Source organism: Pogoniulus pusillus, chromosome 24, assembly GCF_015220805.1.
Source record: "Pogoniulus pusillus isolate bPogPus1 chromosome 24, bPogPus1.pri, whole genome shotgun sequence".
Classification (NCBI taxonomy): domain Eukaryota; kingdom Metazoa; phylum Chordata; class Aves; order Piciformes; family Lybiidae; genus Pogoniulus; species Pogoniulus pusillus.
In genome coordinates, this window is record NC_087287.1 from 1837784 (window position 1) to 1861618 (window position 23835).

The following is a 23835-nucleotide window of genomic DNA, read 5'->3' on the forward strand; positions in this document are numbered from 1 at the left end:
ACATGACACCTGGGTAGGGAGATTCATTTTGGACACACAAGCAGCAGAATGAATGCCACACCATGGAGAAATTTCTTGCTGTAGGAGTAGTAGGCAGTTTATACATTTACACAAACTGGGGTTCTGGGGTGACCTCAGAGTGACCTTCCAGTGCCTGAAGGGACTACAGGAAATCTGGGAAGGGACTTTTTACATGGGCTTCTTGTGATCAGATGAAAGGGAATGGATTGAAGCTTGAGGAGGGCTCAGATTTAGACTGGAGGAAGAAGTTCTTGACAGTGAGGCTGGGGAGACACTGAACAGGTTGCCCTGGGAGGTTGTGGATGCCTCTTCCCTGGAAGTGTTGAAGACTAGGTTGGATGAGGCCTTGAGCTGTGTGGTCCAGTGGGGGATGTCTCTGCCCACAGCATGGGAGTTGGAACTGGATGATCTTTAAGGTCCCTTCCAACCCAAGCCATTCAGCAAATCTCTGAACTGTTGGTGAAGGCCATCAGGCTAAGATGTACAAGAAAGTCTGCTAGAAGGTGTGAGTGTAGTTGTCACTGACCCTACTAACAGTTCAGGTGAGAATGCTAACACCTTCCTGATCAGGTCTTGCTGTTCCCTGGTTTTGTACTGTGTGGATTAGGTTTGGTTTACACATCATAGCTTTAAAAGTTGTGCCAACAGCAGTTTATGAGCTAGATGCACTGATTCTCCTCAATGTGGTTAATGGTGATGGAGCTGCCTGGCCCTACTCCTTTCCTTTTTTAAACATTGGAGGAAAAGAGGCCAAACTGCATAATCTTGCTGGCTTGAAAAGAGAAACTCAAATGGTATTGATTTGCAAGGCAAACACACAGTGCTGTTAGCAATTCACTAGCCTGACATGCTTTGAATCTGCAAAATGCTCTTGTTAATGCCTTGCAGTAACAGGCCCAGAGGTTTTCTGCTATCAGTTAAGGTTACTTTGAATTAAACTTTCCAGGTGCCTGTAGTCCTACTTTTTCTTTGAGTGTTTTTAAGGTAAAAGACATGAGAAACTGTTCCACGTTTCAACTGAAATCAAGAATACTGCAATAGTAATTCCCTGCCACGTCTCCACTTGCGTATAGCACTTCCCCTTGGGACAGGAGACCTCCAGCTGCTTCTTGGGGTGGCAAAAACACAGTGCAGCTAGGAAAATGAAGCAGATCTTCTGACATCACTTTCATTGCCTGACAGCCATGATGTCAGACCACAGGTCAGAGTCTGAAGTTAGTTTCACACAGTCCTTTATTTTAAAGCACAAAATGAGTGCCATTGCCTGTTCTGGAAGGGAAACAAGCCGGAGTGTAGCATGCCAGTACACGCTACCTGCTCTACACACTCATGCAATATGGACTGTGTCAGAAAGGATCAGATGAGCCACAACAACTGATGCTGCTGATAATTAAACCTGAACTGGAAATCCAGGTGTCTGAAGAGCTGTGAAGCTTCTCTTTGGCTATGAATTTTTTATTTTTCACAGCTGAGTGCTCGTGTCCATTTCTAGGACATAATTCAACATGGGACTGATGAATTATGTAAAATCAGTCTGCTGGTCTGTTCTGGAGAGAGGGACAGAGCGGCTGATGGCAGGTGTCTGGCTATTCTACTGGAGGTACTTTTGATGGAGAGTGACTGCACGTCTCTGCTCCGTTTTGCCTTCCAGATCACAGACAGACAATGAAGGGAACGTGACGGCTGAGGCCAGCACAGGAGGGGTCAGCATGGAGTCTGCTCTGTACGTCAAAACTGCACAGCCTGCTCTCGAAGACCTCTCAGGTATGTCTTGTGGTGCAACCTACTGATTGTGATCTGATGAAATAAGAATGGGCTACAGCCGGTTTGAAGTGAGGAGCTCCCTCTTTAGGGAGGGATTTATTCTGCTTTTATTCCTAATGCTTCAGTCCTTAGCAGTTACCGTATTTCTTTCAGCTCTTCAGCAGTGAGAAGTGGGTGTCAGTTATCCAAACACTAGCTGCTCAAGTTCTGCACAACGGTGTGCACCAGACTCTTAAAAATCAATAGGAATTCTGTCTGCTCCAAGTTGTTCTAGGAGTCATTCTAGCACCTTTTAAGATCAAGCCATTAAAAAGATCCTAAGTATTTGATACCTATTTTTCACTTTTTAAAGCTGTGCTTCAGAAGAGATTAAGTCAATTTCCTTGATGGATTGCTTATAGATTTGGAGGAGTCTGAGCATTCACATGACCATGAATCTGGTCATTGAGAGAAGTGGCCTTTACAGTGATAGGAGAGCAAACTCCAACTACTCTTTCATTTGCCCAGTATACAGAAGCTGTAACTGGTTGTTGCTGGAGTACTGGCAGTCTAAATTAGAAAGAGCCTCTTATGTATATGCAGAATTTCTGCTTCTGTAAGAAGTATATGATAATTAACAGTGATTTTTAGCTTATCTACAGCAAAGCAATTTTTAGCAGCCATGTTCTACTAAAGGTCTTTTAAAATGTGGGTTTAGTGTCACAGTCGTCTCCTATTCCAGTTTCAGTAATGTCTATGACTTTATTTGCTGCCTGCTGTTGCCGTATCTCTCATCAGCAGAATATCTCAAGGTTTTTTCATCTTCTTAATCTTGATGTCCCCCAGTTTAATGTGAATCTTGAAACTGATTGTCCTGCTTGGAAAAAAAATCATATGGCTGAAAGTTTCACTGTTGGATTAATTTCATACTGCATTACTTGTTCTGTCATTGCTGCCTTTATACTTGTGTGTGTGGATGCTGATAGCAAAGGCAAGGGGCTTGGGCAGTGGTGAGAAGGGCTGCATCAATGCAGAGATGAGTGTGTATGCCTGTATGGTTTATATTTAGCTGGATTAAGTATTTGAAAGGGAAATAAATGGCACAAGAGATAAAATCCTTGAGAACATCTTTGGGTTCACATTTAAATATGAGAGACAGTTCAAAGTAAGAAACAGTGTCCAGCTGCTTAAACCTTTTTCAGGGCTACCTCTTAATCATCATATTGCCTAGCCTGGATGTATTTCAGCCTGTAAACTGAGAAGTGTTTGTAGATCACATAAGGTCTTTCGTCTTTGATGGCAGATGTTGCGTAAACACAAACTGTTATTCAAGCAGAATATATAAGTTTGGAGATCCAAAAATGGAAGGCAACTGACAGCCTCAAACAATGGAGATGCAAAACCCAGCTGTGTGCAGCCAGACCCCACAGCCAGCAGCAGTCCATAAAGGGTCTGTGGGGAAAAGGAGCAAACAAGACAAATGTTCCCTCAACCCAAATAAATTAGAAGAAATGAGGGACAGATTTCATCTGTTCCTGTGTAACAGCTATTGAGGCTTTTCATTTACAAGCAGATATAAACCCAAAGGTAGGGAAAAGTGGAAACTGAGTGGTTTAATGCTGCTGCCTGTTCAGGAAGAGCTAAGTGATTTGATACATAAGTTCTGGTGGCACTATCCATTGCCTGTCTTTGAAGCGTGCTTATCGTTTAAGCAACTGAAGGTCATTGAAGTAAAAACTGGATCATAGCAGTTGAGGCATAACAGTGATCTCAACAGAAACTGCCTCAGCTCATATGGTGGGCATCCTCTCAAGAAGTCATCTGCCACTTGCTTTGGTAGCTGGGAGAGAAACGATCTGTAAAAGAGCACCGTGACCTTCCCTGGGCTACAAGTCTATAAATGTTTTATGCTCTTTGCTGCAAAAATTTCTAGATCCACGAGGGTAGAAAAGTGTTTTCTCCTCCCAGAGACCCACTGGCTGAAGGAAGGGGTCTTGTGAAGCAGCTGTTTCCCATCTGATGGGATCGGAATTGTTTGACCCTTTGACCTAAGTGAATTGTATCTCGAGGAGATTATTTCCCAGGGAGCAGAAGCACGCAAAACAAAAGGCTAACGTGGGCACTACCTGAGCCACTGCTGCGAGCCTCAGAATGGATAATGATGGTATAAGTGTTAAAGTCTCTCTTCCCCTCCCTAGAGAGCTCCCCTCGTACTCAGGGCTGCAGCACTTCGGTGAGTAGTTTGTGCTGCTGAGGCTTTGGGACTTGGTTTTTCTGTGCCATCAACCTGGCATCTCTCAGAAAGATGGGGTTTAAAGCAAGGCATGTGGCAGGTTCCAACTCCAGCTTATTTCTCTGGGCATTAGCATTTCTGGTTTGTGTAATACATGGATAACCATCTAAACTAGCAATTGGCTGGGCAGCCAATGCCCTGGCAGTTTCACGGTGCAGCACAAACTACTCACCAAAGTGCTTCAGTCATGAGCTGCATACCCTTTGGAAGGAAATTGTTTCTTTCTGTGCCCAGCAGAAGCCTCGTGATGGCCTTTTGGAAGTTTTCTCTTTCAGCTTACAAAGAGCATGTTGGCACTGCCAGAAATTCACTTCTCTTCGACCTCTGAGGAGGTTTAACTATATAAAACTCAGTGGAGTTAGCAGCCAAAACATTTCCTAATTGACTGCGGAGAGCAAGTAGAGGCATTGTTGTGAGACCCCACTGCAAACACTGCATCCATTTCTGGTGTTCCCATCATAAGAAGGATGCAGAGCTGCTGGAGTGAGTCCAGAGGAGGGCCACAAGATTGATTCAAGGGCTGGAGCACCTCTGCTGTGACCATAGGCTGAGGGAGCTGCGGGTGCTGAGCCCAGAGAAGAGAAGACCCTGGGGGGGGCTTTCCAATACTTGAAGGGATCCTGTGGCAAGGCTGCAGAGGAACTTCTCATAAGAGTGTCCAGCAATAGGATGAGGGAGAATGGCTTTAAGCTGAGGGAGAGAAAGTTTGGATGGGACCTTTGGAAGAAATTCTTGAGTGTGAGTGTGGCAAAACTGGAATAGGCTTCCTAGGGAGATCTGTGGATGCCTCCTTCCAGGGAGTGTTCAAAGACAGGTTAAATGAGGCTTTGAGAGCTGAGTCTAGTTGAGAGATGTCCCTGCCCATGGTGAGGAGGTTTGAGTAGTTGATTTCTGAGGTCACTTCCAACCTAAGCCATTCTATGGTTATGCTGAAACACTAAATCATTAATTTACAAAAAATAAATTATGCTGAGGCTATAGAAGGACTTTACACCCCCCAGTATATATAAGCTCTACTTTTAGAATTAAGTGTCAGGACATGAATGTGTTTTAGAGCAGAGCATTTAAAGAACAAGATTTCTAAAGGCCAGGGAAACTTAAAGTCATCCCCCATTGTTGTGTCATGTGGCACACTGAAGTAACAACGACTGTGCTGTGATGCTGACAGGCAGACTTTTGCTATTTCACCTAAAAGATTGCTCTGCATGGAGCACCCAGTCAGCAGAGTTTGCTGGAAAGCTGCTGTTGCACAGCAGGAGCTATTTGAAATGAGGGAAAAGAAGACCTAGCGAAAATACAGCACTGGAGAAATTGGCTGTGTTGGGCTGCTGTTAATTGTGTCGATATGTGAGATGGAAAGGGTGGTATTGATGGAGTATATCTTCTAATGAGGTTGAAAGTTAACCAGAATTTAAATTGGGTCATCTGGGGAAATGACAGTACAGGAGCATCTGGTGCAAAGGCAGCCTGTGAAATAAAGTTAGCAGCACAGAGCGTGCAGTCAGCCTGGCTGCGGCAGCGGCAGGTACCTGCCGTAGCGGAAGGATATCTCCACTGGAATCAGTGTTGAATAACAGAAAGGCAGGAAAAAAAATGTGTTGGAGTCAGGCTGAAGCAGAGGTAGCAGCTCACTTGGGTGCTGTTTCCTGCCTTCTCCTTCCTCATGGTTTATTTTCCCCATAGGAGAGGATCCAGAAACTCGGCGGTTACGAACCGTGAAGAACATTGCTGATCTTCGGCAGAACTTGGAGGAAACTATGTCCAGTTTGCGGGGAACCCAGGTCACGCACAGGTAACTGCATGGCTTTGGTCCTGCTCCTTTGCATCTCCTGCCTCTGGCCAGGCTGCAGCCGGGAAAAATAACGAGCACTGACAGTGGAAAATGCTGCTCTTGTGCTTTTTGTCTGTAAAGCACAGCCGCGTGCTAGCGTTCAGCGCTTGCTGAGACGCGCGATGAGTAATTGATGGTGGCAGGCTGTATATGGAACAGTCGGGGCTGGTTCAATGTCTGTGGTGATCTCTGGGTGTAGGCTACAGTTCAGAAAGTTTCTTCGTCTTACTCTTCAACAGCTTCAGTGCATTGCACCCCTCTCCCCCTGTGTGTAAAACTGTGTTTAAATAAGCAGGTGAACTGCGCCTGACCCACCTTATCAAGTGCATAACTTGAATTCCTGACCAATCTTTGGGCAAACAAGTTTTTCTAAGACTGTTAGTCATCTGCATCTAGAACTGCTTCTCCTTTGCAAAGCAGCAGGGCTGGGACATCTTCAGCAATATTTAAGATATGCTCTAAATAAACAAAGGCTGTTGCTGCATTTAAACATTCCGTGACTCAGGAGGCTGGGGAGAATAAACTGTTTGGCCCCTAATGAGGTCAGGGTCCTACTTATAGCTCAGTGCACTGTGGGCTCCAGTCCTCAATGAGTTCAGTGGGGGAACACTTTGTGTTTTGGCTTTGTATCTAAAACCAAGGCAGAGCTTGCCAAGGTCAGCTCCCGGTGCTATTTCTCTTTTCAAATGTCAATTAATGCGACAGCTCATTATGATTTAATTACTGTAACCAGAGGATAGGTGTTTGCAGTGTATATTGCAAATAATGCAGTGCTGTTTATTTCAACAGACAGCCACAATGTGAAAAACCAAATGTGTCACTGTGATAGTTGAGCAGGAGAGAATAAGAGCAGTTTGTGTGGATGAGAGAAGTTGCAGCTATGGATTAGCTGCAAATAAATGAGCTGCAACTAAGCTGCAAGTGTTCAGGGTGCAGTTGTGATGGTTTGGGAGTTACCTGCCCCCCCATACAATGAAATCACCCAGACTAGACTCAGCTGGCTGGAAATTAAGGAATGAAGCTTTATACTCACAGCTCAGCTGAATATACAAGCAGAGATTTACAATATGCCACAAGTATTTACAGTTATATACAAGTTAAAGGTAATACAGAAACACAACAGCCCTCCCAGACATCAGAGTGCCCAGGAGGGGCTCCCAACCACCCTTCTACCTTCTTTCCACCCCTCTACCTTATCCCATTGTCTGTCTTACATGCAAGGTGAGTTTGGAGGATCAGCAAGGGGGTTAGAAGCAGAATGATTAGTTGGGTTACATAGAGCAGCAGAAGCCCAGAGATAAGAGATATAGACGCCGACTCCGACAGATAGAGACTGTCTTATCTATGTTTGTGTCCTTGCTTTTATACATCTCAGCAAGCCTGTGAGTGCAGCAGCCATCACCATTGTTTCCTTTTCACAGCCTAGAATCTATTTTTTCTCATTAAAATATTCCATTTAGCCTCAAACCAGCACAGTAGTCTTGCAATCTCTGCACATCTCCTGAAGTCTCAAGGTATGCAGCAGTCCAATGCTGAAAAATATTTCTGACACTGAAGTCACTACCAAGATAAGTGGTCACAGTGTTCTCAGACCATTTGAAGGCCATGCACAGCACAGGTGTTGGAAGGGATGCAGCAGATTCACTCACTCAGACATGCAGAATGAAAGATTTCATGTAGCTGATGTGTATCAAAAACTGCATTTGCAGCGTCCGACCTAAAATGCTTTTGTAGTCAGAGCTCTGTGTAAGTGGTATGGATATTTTACATATATCCAGTAAGGACTTTTCAGGATATCAGGGCTAGGGGGAACAGAGTGAAGCTGGAGATGGGTAGGTTCAGGCTGGACCGCATTAGAGTGGTGAGAGCCTAGAATGGATTGCCCAGGGAGGTGGTTGAGGCCCCATGGCTGGAGGTGTTTAAGGGCAGGCTGAATGAGGCTATGGCCAGCCTGATCTGGGGAAGGATGTCCCTTGCCCATGGCAGGGGAGTTGGAACTATATGACCCTTGTGGTCCCTTACAACCCTGACTAATTCCATGATTCTATATCCAGTGTTGTGTGCAGTTCTGGGAGCCCTCAACACAAGAAGGACATGGAGCTTTTGGAGCAAGCCATGGAGATGCTGAGAGGGCAGCAGCAGCTCTGCTCTGAGGACAGGCTGAGAGTAGTTGGGGCTCTGCAGCCTGGAGAAGAGAAGGCTTTGGGTACACCTTATAGCAGCCTTTCAGTACCTGAAGGAGGCCTACAGGAAGGCTGGAGGCAAGGTCTTATAATGACAGGATGAGGAGTAATGGGTTTAAACTGGCAGAGGGGAGATTCAAACTAGATGTTAGGAAAGAAAAAAAGAAAATGCATGAGAAAAATATGACTTTGGTTGGTTTTCCTTTAGTCAGCTGAATATCCTACTGCCCTGCTTAGAGCAGCAACACCATGGTGTTATGGAGACGAAATAGTTATGCTTTAATACTGTGAATAATCCATTAAAAAGCTCCTGCTTAACTCTGCTCACAAATGTGTTGAGCACTTGGTGGCCTGAGTGCAAGAGTTTAGTTATTTAGGAAGGCTGTTGGAGGAATGGACCTAACTAGAAGTGCTGAAGCAGGTAATCACAGAATTGTTGGGGTTGGAAGGGACCTCAAGGCTCATCCAGTTCCAACCCCTCTGCCATAGGCAGGGACACCTGTCACTAGAGCAGGTTGCCCAGAGCCACATCCAGCCTTAAAAACCTCCAGAGATGGGGCTTTCACCACCTCCCTGGGCAACCTGTTCCCAGTGTCTCGCCACCCTTATGGAGACAACTTCTTCCTGACATCTAATCTAAATCCAGCTTGGATTCACAGGATGTCAGGGGTTGGAAGGGACCCAAAGAGATCACTGAGTCCAACTCCCGTGCCAGAGCAGGACCGCGCAGTCTAGCTCAGGTCACACAGGAACACATCCAGTCAGGCCTTGAGAGGCTCCAGAGAAGGAGACTCCACAGCTGCTCTGGGACCCTTACAGTCAAGAAGTTCTTCCTTGTGTTGAGGTGGAACCTCCTGTGCTGTGGCTTATTTCTGTTACTCCTTGTCCTATCCCAGGGAGCAATGAAAAGTGAGAAGCAAATGTTCATTCCCTCTAAGTCCAGTACCCTGAAAAGTCCCTCACCAGCTTTCTTGTATCTGCCTTCCGATAGTGGAAGGCCACAATAAGGTCTCCTTGGAGCCTTCTCCAAAGTGCACTACTCCAATTCTCTCAGCCTGTCTTCAGAGGAGAGCTGCTCCCACCCAGGTTGACTCTGTTAAGGCTCTTTCTTACAACCCGCAGCATGGTGTAGAGGGGGGTAGGTTCCTGCAGTCACCTGTGATTGGTTTTAAACTGGCAGAGGGAAGATTTAAACTGGATGTTAGGAGGAAGCTCTTTACAGTGAGGGTGATAAGACACTGGCACAGGTTGCTCAGTTGCACCTCCCTAGAGGTGTTCAGGGCCAGGTTGGAGGAGACCTTGAGTGACCTATTCTGCTGGGAGGTGTCCCTGCCTGTGTTGGAGGGTTGGGACGGGATGATCTTTGAGGCCCCTTTCAACCTAAACCATTCTCTGGATCAGTGATTCTGTGACCCCAGGCCATGTTTAACCCAATGCATCTCTTCTCAGCACGCTGGAAACGACGTTTGACACCAACATCACGACCGAGATCAGCGGCCGCAGCATCCTCAGCCTGACAGGCCGCCCTACCCCTCTGTCCTGGAGACTGGGCCAGTCCAGCCCTCGCCTGCAGGCAGGCGACGCTCCCTCGCTGGGCAACGGCTACCCGCCGCGCGCCAACGCCAGCCGCTTCATGGGCACCGAGCCCGGGCGCTACATGTACGCCGCGCCCCTGCGCAGGCAGCTGGCATCGCGCGGCACCAGCCTCTGCCACGTGGACATCGCGGACAAGGGTGGCGATGAGATCGACCTGGAGGGCATCGCCATGGATGCCACCGGCTACATGAGCGACGGGGATGTGCTGGGCAAGAATATCAGAGCGGATGACATCACCAGCGGGTGAGTGCCGTTCCCTCTCTTGCTAAATGCCGCTGTGGGGTCGCTGAGCGGCAGGGGTTGGAAGGCACCTCCAGAGATCGCCTGCTCCGGGTCCTCTGCCAAAGCAGGAACGCTGTGGGCAGGTCACACAGGAACCATCTGCAGCTGCCTGAAGGGATGTAGTGGCGAGGCTGCTGCTGGGCTCTTCTCCAGGTAGCTGGAGGCAGAACAAGGGGGGGTGGCCTCAAGCTGCCACTGGGTAAGTTTAGATGGGACATTCGATATATTCATCAGTGGCTTCAATCTTTAGTCACATTCTGCAATTCTGTGCTCCACAACCTCCCTGGAGGTGTTCAAGGCCAGGTTGGATGAGGCCTTGAGTGACCTGTTCTAGTGGGAGGTGTCCCTGCCTATGGCAGGGGGTTGGAACTGGATGAGCTTTGAGGTCCCTTCCAACCTAAACCATTCTGTGATTCTGTGAATGACCTGGATGAGGGCACAGAGTGCTCTGTCAGCAAGTTAGCTGATGACACCAAGCTGGGTGGAGTGGCTGCCACACCGGAAGGCTGTGCTGCCATGCAGCCAGATGTGGACAGGCTGGAGGGCTGGGCTGGAGGAAATGGAATGAAATTCAACAAGGGCAAGTGTAGAGTCTGGTACCTGGGAAAGAACAACCCCAGGGGTCAGTATAGGTTGGGAACTGACCTGCTGGAAGGCAGTGAAGGGGAAAAGGATCTGGGGGTCCTAATTGATGGGAGGCTGAGCATGAGCCAGCAATGTGCTCTGGTGGCCAGAAGGGCAATGCCATTCTGGGGTGGATTAGAAGGGCTGTGGTTAGTAGGTCAAGAGAGATTACCTGCCTCCCTACTCTGCCTTGGTGAGGCCACATCTGCAATACTGTGTTCAGTTCTGGGCCTCCCAGTTCAAGAGGGACATAGAACTGCTTGAGAAAGTCCAGCACAGAGCCATAAAGATGATTAAGGGAATGGAACATCTCTGTTAAGAGGAGAGCCTGAGGGAGCTGGAGCTGTGCTGCTTGGAGAGGAGGAGGCTGAGAGGTGACCTCAGCAATGGTTATCAATATGTAAAGGTGAGTTCCAGGAGGCTGGAGCCAGGCTCTGCTGGGTGATGCCAGTGACAGCACAATGGGCAGTGGGTGGAAGCTGAGGCACAGGAAGTTCCATGGAAACATGAGGAGGAATTTTTTTCCCTTTGAGGGTGACAGAGCCCTGGAACAGGCTACCCAGGGAGGCTGTGGAGTCTTCCTCTCTAGAGATATTCAAAACCCACCTGGATGTGTTTCTGTATAATCTGGTCTAGGTGATCCTGCTCTGGCAGGGGGGTTGGACTGGATGAGCTTTTGAGGTCCCTTCCAACTCCTGACATTCCCTGATTAGGAAAAAGTTTTTCACAGAGAGAGTGGTCAGGGACTGGAATGAGCTGCCCAGGTTGGTGGAGGAGTCACCCACCCTGGCTGTGTCTAAGGATCGTTTGGATGTGGTGCTTGGGGATATGGTTTAAGGTGAATCTTGTAGAGTAGGTTTACAGGTTGGACTTGGTGATCCTGAGAGGCTCTTCCAACCTGACTGTTTCCGTGAGTCTGTGAGCATGTTCAGAGAAGGAGACTCCACAATCTCTGTGAGTAGCTCCAGGGCTCTGGTACCCTCACAGCAAAGAAGTTCTCCCTCATGCTCACAGATTCAGAGATTGCATCGGGTTGGAAGTGTTGGGGTGGAACTTGCAATTTGTGTCAGGTTCATACTTGATGTGATTTGTCCATTTTTATCTTCATGCTGTATTTTATGAGGTTTTGGTGCTGCTGTATTCCCATGGTTATTTGGAGAAAGAAACGAACCCCCCAGAGATCACCTGCCACTTTGGAGGGACAGCTCACGAACACGGATAACTGGGGTAGTCCCACAGGCCGTAAGATTTGAGTGCACGATAAGGAGGCACTTGTGCATGTGAGCATACTCTTGCCCATCTTTAAATGCTTTTCCCGGTCAGGGTTCCTTGTGGCCGTCAAACCCATGCTGCAGCATTCCTTGTGCCCACAAGATGGAGAGGGAGAGGCATTTGCTGTACTCCTGCTGAACCCTTCTGCTGTTTGAACTCTGAGGGGACAGTTCCCTGGAAGGAAGCGAGTTTACACCTCTCTGTAGGATAAAAAAGTCTACCTGCAAAAGAAACTCCTAAAGAGTGAGTCAGTGTGCAGAAATATGAACTGATAGCATTAGCAAAGTCCTACATCAACACTTTACCTCTGCCTTGGCTGGAAGAAGCATTTCTTCTCTGCCCCAAAGTCAGCATTCAGTTCAGTGTGGGTCTGCTTGCAGTTCCTTCTAGAAAGTGCAGTCGTTTTGTCTTGGCTCAAGCACACCAGCAGCAGATTGAGGTTAAAACTGATCTTTGAGAGGTAAATGGAATATTTCCTTTGTCCCTGCCTGACCAGCTTACATCTTTAGCTTTCTGTGTGATTTTGGTTTTTAGGGGGATAAATGGCACTTGTAGCATTGGCTTATTTGGAAGATTTAATGTCTCTTAGTGAAACAGGAATCTAGAATCCAGCTGCTGCTTTGTCACTGACTTAACCAGTTAAGGTACACAGCCTGGAAACCTCCATCCCTTCTGTTCATTGTGGATAGTTGGATGTTTTCACACTGTCTTTTTTTTGGAGGAGTCAGACACTTTATGTTTAATTCCTCCTTAGGGAAGTGTTATGGTAAAGAAGCTGATGCAAAAGCCAGTATCAAATTCTCTTTCCAATACAGCACCAGCAGTTCCTGCTGCATTAATAACACATCCCATCACTAAAGCCCCTTGTGCTTTCCTCAAATAAATCAACTTACACCTGAGTTTTGCAGTGTTTATTGTAGTAACAGTTATTGCTTTTCCTCTGGACTGTGACTTTTATTCAACCTCGTGGCTGTAATTTCGGTCTAGAAATGAGGAAAGTAAATTCTGAGTAAAACACCTACAGAACAAGCTGAGAAGTGCCCCTGGCAGAACTCTTCCTTCGGGCTTCTTCTGCTCCTATCCTAGAAGAGACCTCAGTCTTTGCAGATATGGAGTGTATAAAGTTCAGATTCCAGGCTGAGGCAAAGGAAAGAATAAGAAAGCCACTGAGTTCATGAATGATATTTGCAGGGAAACCAGTGCCTTCACTCATCTCTGTATCATTTCCTTGTCTGGGTCTAGCTGGGCATCTCCATTTGAAGTTCTTAGGACAAGAGGAGTTATGTGAACAAATGTCTTTTTTTTTTCCTTTCCACATCTTTTGCCCTTAGCTACAAAAGCCTATTTTGCTAAATAATGTGAGTTGGTTTATTGATTTATGTAGCATTGTTTCAGTCATTGACTGAGTTCCAAGGACAGAAGTTGTGCTGAAGGTCAATCCAGCATCAGAAAGATCCATCTCTTTTTTCAAGGTTGCGGGCAGAGCTTGGAGGTTCTCTTGTTGCAGCATCCTTGGGCACTTGGAGGGAGCAGGCCTGGGAGCAGCCCCACGTTGTTTGGGTTACATAACTTGTGCAAAGTAACTGTTTGGTGGATTCTCTGAGAGGGGAGTGCTGCATTGGATGTAAGCCCAGTATCAGTGGAGAGAGAAAACAAATGAGGCTGTTACCTTTAGTGAGTCTTGCTGACACCTAATCCTGCTGAGTTGTCATCTCCAGGGTGAGCAGATGTTTTGGTAGCCTGTTTCAGAAATTATCTTCCCCAGGGTTGGTTTATTCCTAATAATAACTGGGGGGGGGGGAAAACCCAAGCCAAAAGGGATAGCATGGTGGCCTTGTGGGAGAGCAATCGGAGAGGCTGCTTGTAACAAAAGCATCCGCGTGACTTGCTGCAGAGCAAATCTCTGGGATCAGTGCTAGGGCCAACAGGTCCAATATTTCCAGGAGCTGAGTTACAGTATGTGGAAGGCAGCACAAGAGGGCATTTATAGCATGAATAGCTCTTTATTAGCTGGTATGTGTTTCACTTTGTCATTTTTCAGAATTGCTACAATCCTGCAGTCTGAAAACCTTGGATCTGTGTTTTCCTTGGCAAACTGATAGGGAAGGAAGCCAAAATATTTGTTACAGCCAAAATAAATCCAATAGCCAAGATAAACTATTTTAGCCCTGTGATCCTGCTGCTTTCTCTGAAATGTACTGGGTCATGGGAAGTTTCATTTGGCCTCCCTTAATAAATCTGCTCAAGCAGAGCTCTGGCAGACACCAGGATTGCTTTCATAGGGTTAGAGAGAGCATCTTTTCCAAATGGGCAGCAAACATCTCTTCAATGAAGGAAGTCTTCAGGCAGTGGATCAAAGGTAAGGAGTTGTCTTGTTGTGGGAGCTTAATGAGTGACTAAGTAACAGGACTAGGATTTGTGTCCTTTGGTGGCTGGCTGAGCTCATGGTTCAGAGCCTCATCGCAAAGTGGAACCACAAAGACCAGAATTGCCTTCCCTATCCACTCAAATGATTGTCTCACGTTGGGACATAAACTCTCATGGCTTTGGGGGGGCTTATTTGGAAGGTTTTATCCACTTCAGTCTCCCTCTGGCTTCTAACACACACTTTCTGACCTTTGTTTTTTTTGTCCTTACTGTCCCTTCCAGTTCTCTCTAAAGCCATTTCTTCTTGTCCTGTCCCTTGTTGTTTGGGAGGTGAGACCCATCCCCACTTGGCTCCAACCTCCTTTCAGGGAATTGTAAAGAGCAAGGAAGTCTACCCTTCTCCAGACTAAACAATCCCAGTTCCTCAGCCCTTCCTCACCAGCCCTGTTCTCCAGAATTTCACCAGCTTCACTGCCCTTCTCTGGACCTGCTCCAGCACCTCAATATCCTTCCTGGAGCAAGAGGCCCAAGTCATGGTCTGAATGAGAGCCTGTTCACCCTGCACATGAATCCAGTTCTACTGATAGTTCCTTACAGCCTTTTTTTTTGCCATGGTCATCATCCCTGTTCTCTATATGCTCTGAGTTACAGTGGGTTAGTCACTTTACTAGACACTGCTCTTCAGATGATAAGATTTTAGTATTGGTGCTTCAACTCAATACAGTGGATGGGAAAAACTGGGTTCCTTATATGGCAGTAGCACTTAAACATGACTAAGAATCATTAGGGAGTTTGTTTTCCTTTTCTTCTGTGAGCAGAGTGTTTATTTGAGCTGCCCCTGTCTTGTTAGGACTGGCTTCTTACATTTTGATCTTTCCAACATCGCAGCACAGCAGCTACCTCCAGTGAGTGGCTAATTAACACAAATAATGATGGGGTCAGGCAAGCAAAAACTCAACATTTTGACTTTTAATAAAAGGTGTTAGGAAACCTTAACTCCTGGCTCCTCAGTAAACTGTGTTGAAACTTGCTCAAAACTGGCATTTGCATTTAGAGTCGCATAAGAAGGAAAAGAGAAAATGATGGCAGTGTTTAAATCAAAATGTTCTTATTCCAAGAACTGTTCTTCAGAATTTTTACAGGAGACATGACTGGGATCTTGCATCAGCATTTTCAGTATTCTTAACATTGTATATTATTCAAAATATTCTTAATATGTCACTCAATGCAGGAATAGTTCTGGTGTCAGCTTTAGCCTGCAGAAGAGGAGGCTCAGGGCAGACCTCATTGCTCTCTACAACTACCTGAAGGGAGGTTTTAGCCAACTGGGGGTCAGTCTCTTCTCCCAGGCAACCAGCAACAGAATAAGGGGACACAGTCTCAAGTTGTGTCAGGGGAGGTTCAGGCTGGATGTTAGGAGGAAGCTGATGCCAGAGAGAGTGTCTGGCATTGGAATGGGCTGCCCAGGGAGGTGGTGGAGTTTCTGTCTCTGGAGGTGTTGAAGCCAAGCCTGGCTGGGGCACTTAGTGCCATGGTCTGGTTGATTGGCTAGGGCTGGGTGCTAGGTTGGGCTGGATGAGCTTGGAGGTCTCTTCCAACCTGGTTTGTTCTGTTCCAAAACCTTGATCACATACCACATATAATGTCTCAAGTAGCTTAGGATTTGGCTTGCAGTGTAGAATTCACCTGGGGAAGACATCATAGACCTGCAAGTCTTTGAGATCAGCCAGAATCAAGCATTTTATCTGGTATGCAGCTAAAAAAGGGTCACATTAGGTAGTGTTTGTCACTACCTAGTAAGTTCTGGTGGATTGTATTTTTTGCTTCCCTGTACACATTGTATTTTGGCACTCACTGACAATAGGACTGCCCCACTCTGGGCTTGTTTCTGTAATAAATGCCTCAGCAGTGCTTGAACAGCTGCTTCAGTGCCAACAGGTTTTTATAATTTCAGCAAAAAGGCAGCTTTTAAAGGACAAAATGTGGTCCCAGACTGGGGCTAGCCAGCAGAGGGAGGTGCAATCATATGCTCTTCATCTAGGTGGACCAGCAGCAGGCAGGAGGGAGTTGAAAGTCGCTGTGGAGCAAGTCTTGCTGCTGCTGGCCCTGCTGAGGAGCTGTGGAGAGGCAGCACTCCCTCCTGAGTCACACATTGCTCTCTCCCTAACGAAGTTAGGGTGATGTGAAATGCATTGCTTACTTGATAGCTTATTGCTGTTCCTCTCCCTAATGAAGTTAGACTGTGATGTGAAATGGATTGCTTACTTGATAGCTTATTGCTGGGATTTTAATGAGAACAGATTCTGAGAGAGGATTCAGGCAGTGAAGTCAAAACTGGCAGCCCCTCTGATCCTGGTGGCTCTTCAGCTCGCACAGGGCAGGGTGCGATCGTTGTCCTCTCTTAAGCAGTGAGTTTCCAGCCACGTTGCCCTGCACTCCTGCGTGATGCTTGCCGACCTGAAAGAACTGACTGCCTCGGTGCCTGGCTCATTTTGTCAGCCTCTCGTCTCCTGCCACCTCTCCCAGGGTGGGTCATTCATTTTATGACTGGGGTAAATTTCAGGAACCTTTTGGGAACTGGAATATGCGATGCTGAGCAGGTCGGGGGAGGCTTTCTCAGTCTATTGTGTGCTGCTGCCTTACCTGCTGCTCCTTTCCTTGCCTTCCCAGCATTTAAGTAAAGAATGCCTGGCCCTTGGCTACCTGTATTCAAACCTGGAAAATTCATATTCCTACATGAAGGAATGGAGTGAAGTGAATATATATGAAGGATTAGAGCTGTCAGACAATAAAACTAAGTGTGCTTGGCTGGCTGCATGCAAGGGTCAGTAGGGAGGGCGGACAGAAGTCAAGTGACTCAGGCTGCTGGATTTTAGTGATCGTGGCATGACTCCTTCCCATTTCCTCAGTGTGCCTTCAGGAAAGGGAAATCACTTCAGCATCAGAAGTGCCCTAAAAACATTGCCCTTGGAAGGACTTATGACGACATGCAAAATTTCACAGCCACGAGAAAAGTGTCTTTGGCTGAGGAAAGCAGAAGTTTAAAGGCCCAGGGAGCTCCAAGGCAAATTACTTTATGCCTGTAATACAGGGCAGGGAGCCACCTTCTTACAGAATAAAAGTGTCATCTAGGAAGTGAGCTGCGAGTTCCAGTTGTGTGTTAGAAGGGCATAATACTGCTCTTGTTGAACCTGAGTCTTTTCAGTGAGGGTGGGGAGACACTGGAACAGGTTGCTTGGTAGGTCATGAATGCCCCTCCCCCTGAAGCTGTTTAAGCCCAGGTTGGATTCTTCCAACCTAAACCATTCCATGAATCTGTATACTTGAAAAAGTGTGGCTGATTTTGTTTCCCTGCTCATGAAGAATGAACCTGTGGAGTATTTCCTGGATTTATTCTTTCCTGAGCAAAACCTTATAACATTGCCTTAGGAAAAAAATCTACTTTCTCTGTATTCTCTTTTCCCCATAGAGCAAAAGTCTGCAGCAGTAGTGATGTTATATTCATAAAGGTAGGACAGTGTTAAGTTAAAGAAGGAAAAGAGCAACAGATGGAAGCCTGTGACACCAATCTCCTCCATACTAATCAACAGAGTAGAGATTTTATTTTCCCCATTATTTTCATGTGTGTAGTGCCTGTCCTCCTCCTCTCAGCTCATCGCTGAGTGCTGGACTTGAGGCATCATTGGTTTTGACATCTTTTTGGCATTAGACATCCCTGGGTACAAGACATTGTATGCAATAAAAATGAGGTCTAAACCTTTCAATCTGTGATTGCACAAGCCTGTTTCAAAACACAAAAAGCCATCTTCTGTTGTTCTGGCATGTAAGAAACTTGTCCAGTTGGTAGAGGGGGTAAAAATACATGGTCTCTGTCTGTGCTTTCCACAGGTTAGGATAATCTCCCAGTCTCACTGTCAAAGATGTCAAAGATGCCAAAGGCATGCAGCTTCCCTTGACTTGAGTGAGCTTTATGAGTGCTTCAGACCACTGAAAAGCTGGCTGCTGGTTTTCAGTTGGATGCAGAATTGTTCTCATGCGTCCCTTTGAAGAACTTCTGTGTAGGGGCCGAAGCCTGTTGATGCTGGTTGAAAGGCTTTGTGCTGGTTTCAGCACAGCTAACTCTAAGAGTAACATATTTCACTTAACATCTTCTGAGCCATGGGTATGCAGAACAGTCTATTTCAGCTGAGGCTGATCTGTGCTATCACAGGAGCAGTCACGTGCCAGAAATCCGAGAGCAGAGCCCAAACCTGCATTTTCCAGTGCGTGTGCAGTGGGGACTCAGACCGAAACTTTTCGTGTGCAGACAAGTACCTGCAGTAAACCAAACTCACCTGTATAGCTACATGAGGTGATTCTTCGTAGTGCTGTCTGCATGCTTGGGTAACATTGTAGTCTTCAGCTCCACTTGCCTCTTTCATTCTAGTAGCTCAAGGAAAAGTGTATTCTTCCACAATGAAATGTTTATAGGCTCTGTCAAGCCCAAGCCAGAATGCCAGACCTAGGGCGAGTTAGAGTGCAACTGCTGCTCGTGCTTTTGCAGTCTGTGTTTACAAGCTGGAGAGTCCTGTCCCCACAGATCTGCTGAGCACGGAGTGCTCTCGTGTCTGGCTTAGCAACCTCCTTGCTGGAGTCCCCAGAGACCCTCCTTGCTGGAGTCCCCAGAGACACTCCTTGCTTGTTCCGGGGAAGATCCCATGCAATTTATACATCGAACTGAAATGAAACCAGCAGATTGTGCAAGGCTTCTTGATTCTTAACCACCCCATTCTATAAAAGTAGTCATCAAATTTGACTTGGGCGAAGCAAAGCACATCCGCTGCAGTAGCACCCTGCCGGCAGAGGCACCGCTGGCTGCAGCCGGGAGCATCTCGCTGTCCTTGCTGCGGGTCAGGGTGCCTCAGGGTAGCGAAAAGCTCTCTGCCTTGTTAAGCAAGAGAAGGATGTCCTGTGAGCCTGGATGTTATTCTGTGAGCTGCTGTCGGCTGGCTAAGAGTGGCTAGAGGACAAAGAGGATACTTCTGGCTCAGTGAGGTATGTTCCATGCCCCATGGTGTGCCAGAGACTGTGGCCGTGTTGCTGCAGGTGCTGGAGGTATTTCAGGCTCAGGTATGTGTAAGTTTTTGGCATGTGCTTAGAGACCTGTCACTGCTGCTGATGGAGCACCGGTGCTGGTGAAGTGGTGGTAGCTCAGAGCTCCCTCCATGGCAGCACAGTCAGAAATACTTTCAGAAGTGAAGTTAAACCAAGAGAAAAATCTCTCCTGCTTTAATGTGACACCTGAAACTTGTTTGCCTACTGCTGTTGTGAAAGACCAGAAGTGGTTTAAAACGTGATTGAGATGCTGCTGTAGGGCAGCTCATTGGGAAGCTATTCAAGGAGAGAGGACTGCAATAACTTCTTCTTTTCAGCATTAATATATTAAACCACTGATAAGCTAAACCAAAATTCTGGGTAGTTGTACAGCTTTTCTCTCTTGGTTACCACCACATCTGTGGACAGAGTACAAGGCAGGAGGCAGAAAAGGGTTGAAGAAATCTATTCATTCATGCTGTTTGATGTCACGGTAAATCTTGGGGTACTCATTGTTTGTGGATCATTGACACAATCTAGGGTGAGCACAGTGTGAGTGGTGCAGTTAACCTGCAAGAGGACTGAGCTTTCCATCGCGTTAGCTTAGCCCATGTGGAATATGTCAGGGAGGTATAAACTATGCATTTTTTGGGGCAGATATCATTCCAAATACTGGATTACTTCCATCCAGGCATCCTTAATGAAAGTTAGCTATTCCTCCCTTGTCATATTGACGTTGCAATTCAGTTCTTAATGATGAGAGTGAGTGCAAGATGTAATGGAGAACAAGAGGCAAAAACTCTCTCAAGTGTTCCTTGCTTCATACTCCAAGTGATCTTCTCGATTTAAAAGTGGGGAAGTTGCAATATGCAGCTAAGAACATGCAGAACCTTCCAGAGTATCTGAAAGTTGTGTTGTTTGACTGAACTTGGTGCTTTGCTGTGCTGTTTCGAAGGTACATGACCGACGGAGGCCTGGGTCTGTACACGCGGCGGCTGACGCGGCTGCCGGGGCTGCCAGACGGCATGGCTGCTGTGAGGGAGACCCTGCAGCGCAACACCTCCCTGGGGCTCGGAGATGCTGACAGGTAAGCTCTCAACCAGCACATGCTCACCTGGGATAGAACATTTGCTTCATGCTGTACCTAATGCATAAGACCGAATGTCTTGGGGAATTCAGCTACTTAACACGCTGGATGGAAGCTTCTCCGGGCTGTTCTGATCACAGAGGTGTTGACAAATGCTGACTTTGTCTTCTCCTGGCTTTGCTGAAATCTGGGGCTTTGTGGACAGGATGCAACACAGGAAAATGTAGAACTTCTGGTTGTTACTGTTTGAAATGAAAAATACCTACTTCTCATCTCATTTCCACTGATTCTTCCAAGACTAGTGATTCAGTGTTAATGCTCAAGGCCAGAGATCAAGAATTAGGGGACTGAAAGTCCATGTTACGGGAGTGTGATCACAAAGGGAGTCAGTAATGAGACCTATATTCTGCTAGGCTTTAGGTAAATGGGTTAAATGCTTTTGCTTTTAATAGCATCAGTCTGAAGCTGTTTCTTTCCCTCCCAAACCCATTGCCTGATGAGTGTTACTGTTGATGTAGTAAGTGAAGTGTATCCTTTTACTTCTGCACGGGGCCCCTAAGTGTAAAACATGGATTATGTGTTACAGGTTTGAGCAAATGTCTGAACTAAAGAGGTTTCTTTTTCTCTTTTTGTTTTGTTATTGATAAGTCTTTCCTGGGACATAAGGCAGCTGACTGAGCTTGATAGGACTGATACTTGCTTGTTAGTGACAGATGGATTGCTAGGGAAATGCAGGTGATGGAGAACCAAGCCTTGGTTACAAAGAGAGCTCTACTAAATCTGCCTTGGTCTTCTCTTGACACTAGCAAAGAGCAGGATGGTTAAGTCTAAACAAAAGGACTAAAACCTCTCAGAGAACCTCAGCTCCGTTTCAGTTACTAAGCCAACATATGCTTGCCAGTTGTGAGCTGTGCCTGGATTTTTCAGGAGCTCAGATCTCTTTCTGAAACTTGCAACTTGAAACTCAGCCAGCAGCACTTGCTCCTTCTGGCTGTCTGTGGGTGACAGCATTGCCACCTGGTGATGCAACCAAAGGCTACTCGAGTATCATCCTTGTCTGTTGCTGTGGCTTCTGAACACTGCCACAGTAGCAGAAGCTTTGAATACAGATTTGGTCTCATACAAATTATATTATTAAGTAGCAGCTTTCTGGAGAGCTCGTGACATATTCCTCCTCATCTGCTCCTTCCCCCATCCAGTGTTTCCTGTGCTTGCAACACTTTTCCTTGGCATGCAAATTATTCTCATATTTAATTTACTAAGCTCCTTCCCTGAGGACAACACACATCAGAACCAATTAGGTATGTTCAACAAGAGAGATTATTTGTGTGTTTAAATCTATTCCCCTTAGTGGGATTGTAACACAGCAATGCAATGCCTAGTTTAAGTCCCTTGTTTCAGCTTTTTCCAGCTCACATGGAGAGAACAGGCTGTACATACTGTAAAGACTCTGTGTGGCTGGTGATTTAGCAACAGCACAGGATCACAGAAGAACTACCCCCAGTCCCAGAGCTGGTGACATTATTGTGTGTTGTTTTGATTTAGTCTGTTTGGAGTGTGAGCCTGCTCACCTTAGGCAGGAGATCAGAGTTTGCTGACAGCAGGGCAGTGATGTAAAAATAGCTCCTCTTCAGTTGCTGGGTGATTGAGATGTGCAGTTTAAACAAAAATTCATCTTGCTTTGAGCAGCAGTTTTTCAAGGTGAGAACTGGCATAGAGGAGTTGGATAAAGCAGTGCAGTAATGAATTGCTTTCTTCATTCTGTGAATGGAGGCAGCGGGCAGGAGTGCAGGGTGGCTTTGCTGATCCCCCCAGCAAACACAAGAAGATTACACTTAACTTAGAACCATAGAATGCTTTAGGTTGGAAGAGACCAATTTCAACCCCCTGCCATAGGCAGGGACACCTCCCACTTGCTCAGAGCAGAATGGGAGAATGAGTGTGACAGGCTCTATCCCTCCAAGTATAGAGTTAACTTGGTGATTTTTATCAGAGGCATTTTTGCAGTATCCTTTAGCTGTTTAATTTCTTGTAATATTAATTGTAAAAGTGTAGCTGTGAAACTTTTGCTCATTGGCTGTGGTAACATAAAGCACAGACCTTAGAAGGTACATTTTCCCCTGCAGCAGGGAAATCCAAACAAGGCAATTTAATTTAATGCTTGGTTGCAAGGTTAATGGAATCACTGCACAACACAGCTGAGCTTATTTATTCACTTCAAGACAATTTGTGTTTGCACAGAACAAAAGGATTTTTAATGGGGAAAAAGAAGAGCATTTGAAATGCCTTTTTATTTAGTTTGTGAGCTATTTCTTTTTTAAAGGTTGCAAATAAGCTACCCATGGTTTTGCCTTCTATACAGAGACTTGGTGTCCACCATCTGGTTGGTTAAGTTGATTTCACACTGTCAGGCACAGCTGCTTGATCTGGGAGTAAATTCTGCCCTTACTTTCTTCTATGTAACTTGGATTTATGAATCCATATACAGGTAAAAGGGAAGAAATTTAAAAGGTAGGTTTGAGTAAATCTTTCTGTGCTTGTAACTCAGCACAGTGCTGATATACCATATGCTTGTAAATAAGACAGGAGACTACATGAATGGGAGCTTCTCGGGAGTGACTTCAGTGCTGATATTAGGGAACTGTCTGTGTGACATTTAAAATACTGCTCAGGGGTGGAGTACTTAAATAAGGACCTCTGAGCAGGGTTCTCTTGGATTGTTTCACTTTTACAATTTAATTTGAGCTTGCATGAGTTACAAGGTGTTGCATAAGGGTGTAAGGCATACAAAGTGTCTTAGCATCGTAGAATGGTTTGCATTGGAAGAGACCTCCAAAGGTCATCCAGTCCAGCCCCCTTGCAGTCAGCAGGGACATCTGCCACAAGATCAGGTTGCTCAGAGCCTTACTGAGCCTGACCTTGAGTATCTTTAGGCATGGGGCCTCAACTACCTCCTCCCCTGGGCAACCCATTGCAGTGTTCCACCAGCCTCATGGTGCAGAACTTGTTCCTAACAGCCGATCGAGATCTCTTCTCTTGTTTCAATCCATTGCCCCTCTTCCCAGCTTCTGACCCATCTCATCAGGTAGCAGGTTACGTTGTCTTGATGCTGGCAGCAGCCAGGCATTGGTGCACTGGGGGTAAAACTTGTCTCAGATGCTGAGCATGCTGCTCAGGAGTGCTTCTGGTGCATGAGTCAGGTCTATGCTGACTCCAGTGACACTTGCCACACTCTTAGTTATAAACAAGGCCATATGCAACTGAATTCTTAGAAAGACTTGTGACTGGAGCTGGCTTTTGGGTAATCCCAGAAGAGACTAGGGAACCAAGACAGGAAATGGACAGAAAAGAAGGATGAGAAGTGGAGCAGAAACAAAGCAGAAGGCCAGAGGACATCCTGTGCAGAGCACGGATGTATCAGTGTTAATTCTTGAGTACAAATGTTTTTCAGGTGCTATGACTC

At 46.3% G+C, this 23835-nt stretch overlaps 1 protein-coding gene across 2 annotated transcripts in view; it reads left to right on the forward strand.

The window, feature by feature from the left end:
* Positions 1-23835, forward strand: part of NAV2 (neuron navigator 2) — a 196266-nt gene that overhangs the window by 97442 nt on the left and 74989 nt on the right. For both annotated transcript variants that reach the window (XM_064163051.1, XM_064163052.1), the window contains 4 exons: positions 1673-1785; positions 5741-5849; positions 9521-9910; positions 20241-20372. In XM_064163051.1, coding sequence (XP_064019121.1) covers positions 1673-1785; positions 5741-5849; positions 9521-9910; positions 20241-20372 — 744 coding nt within the window. The remainder of the gene's footprint in view (positions 1-1672; positions 1786-5740; positions 5850-9520; positions 9911-20240; positions 20373-23835) is intronic.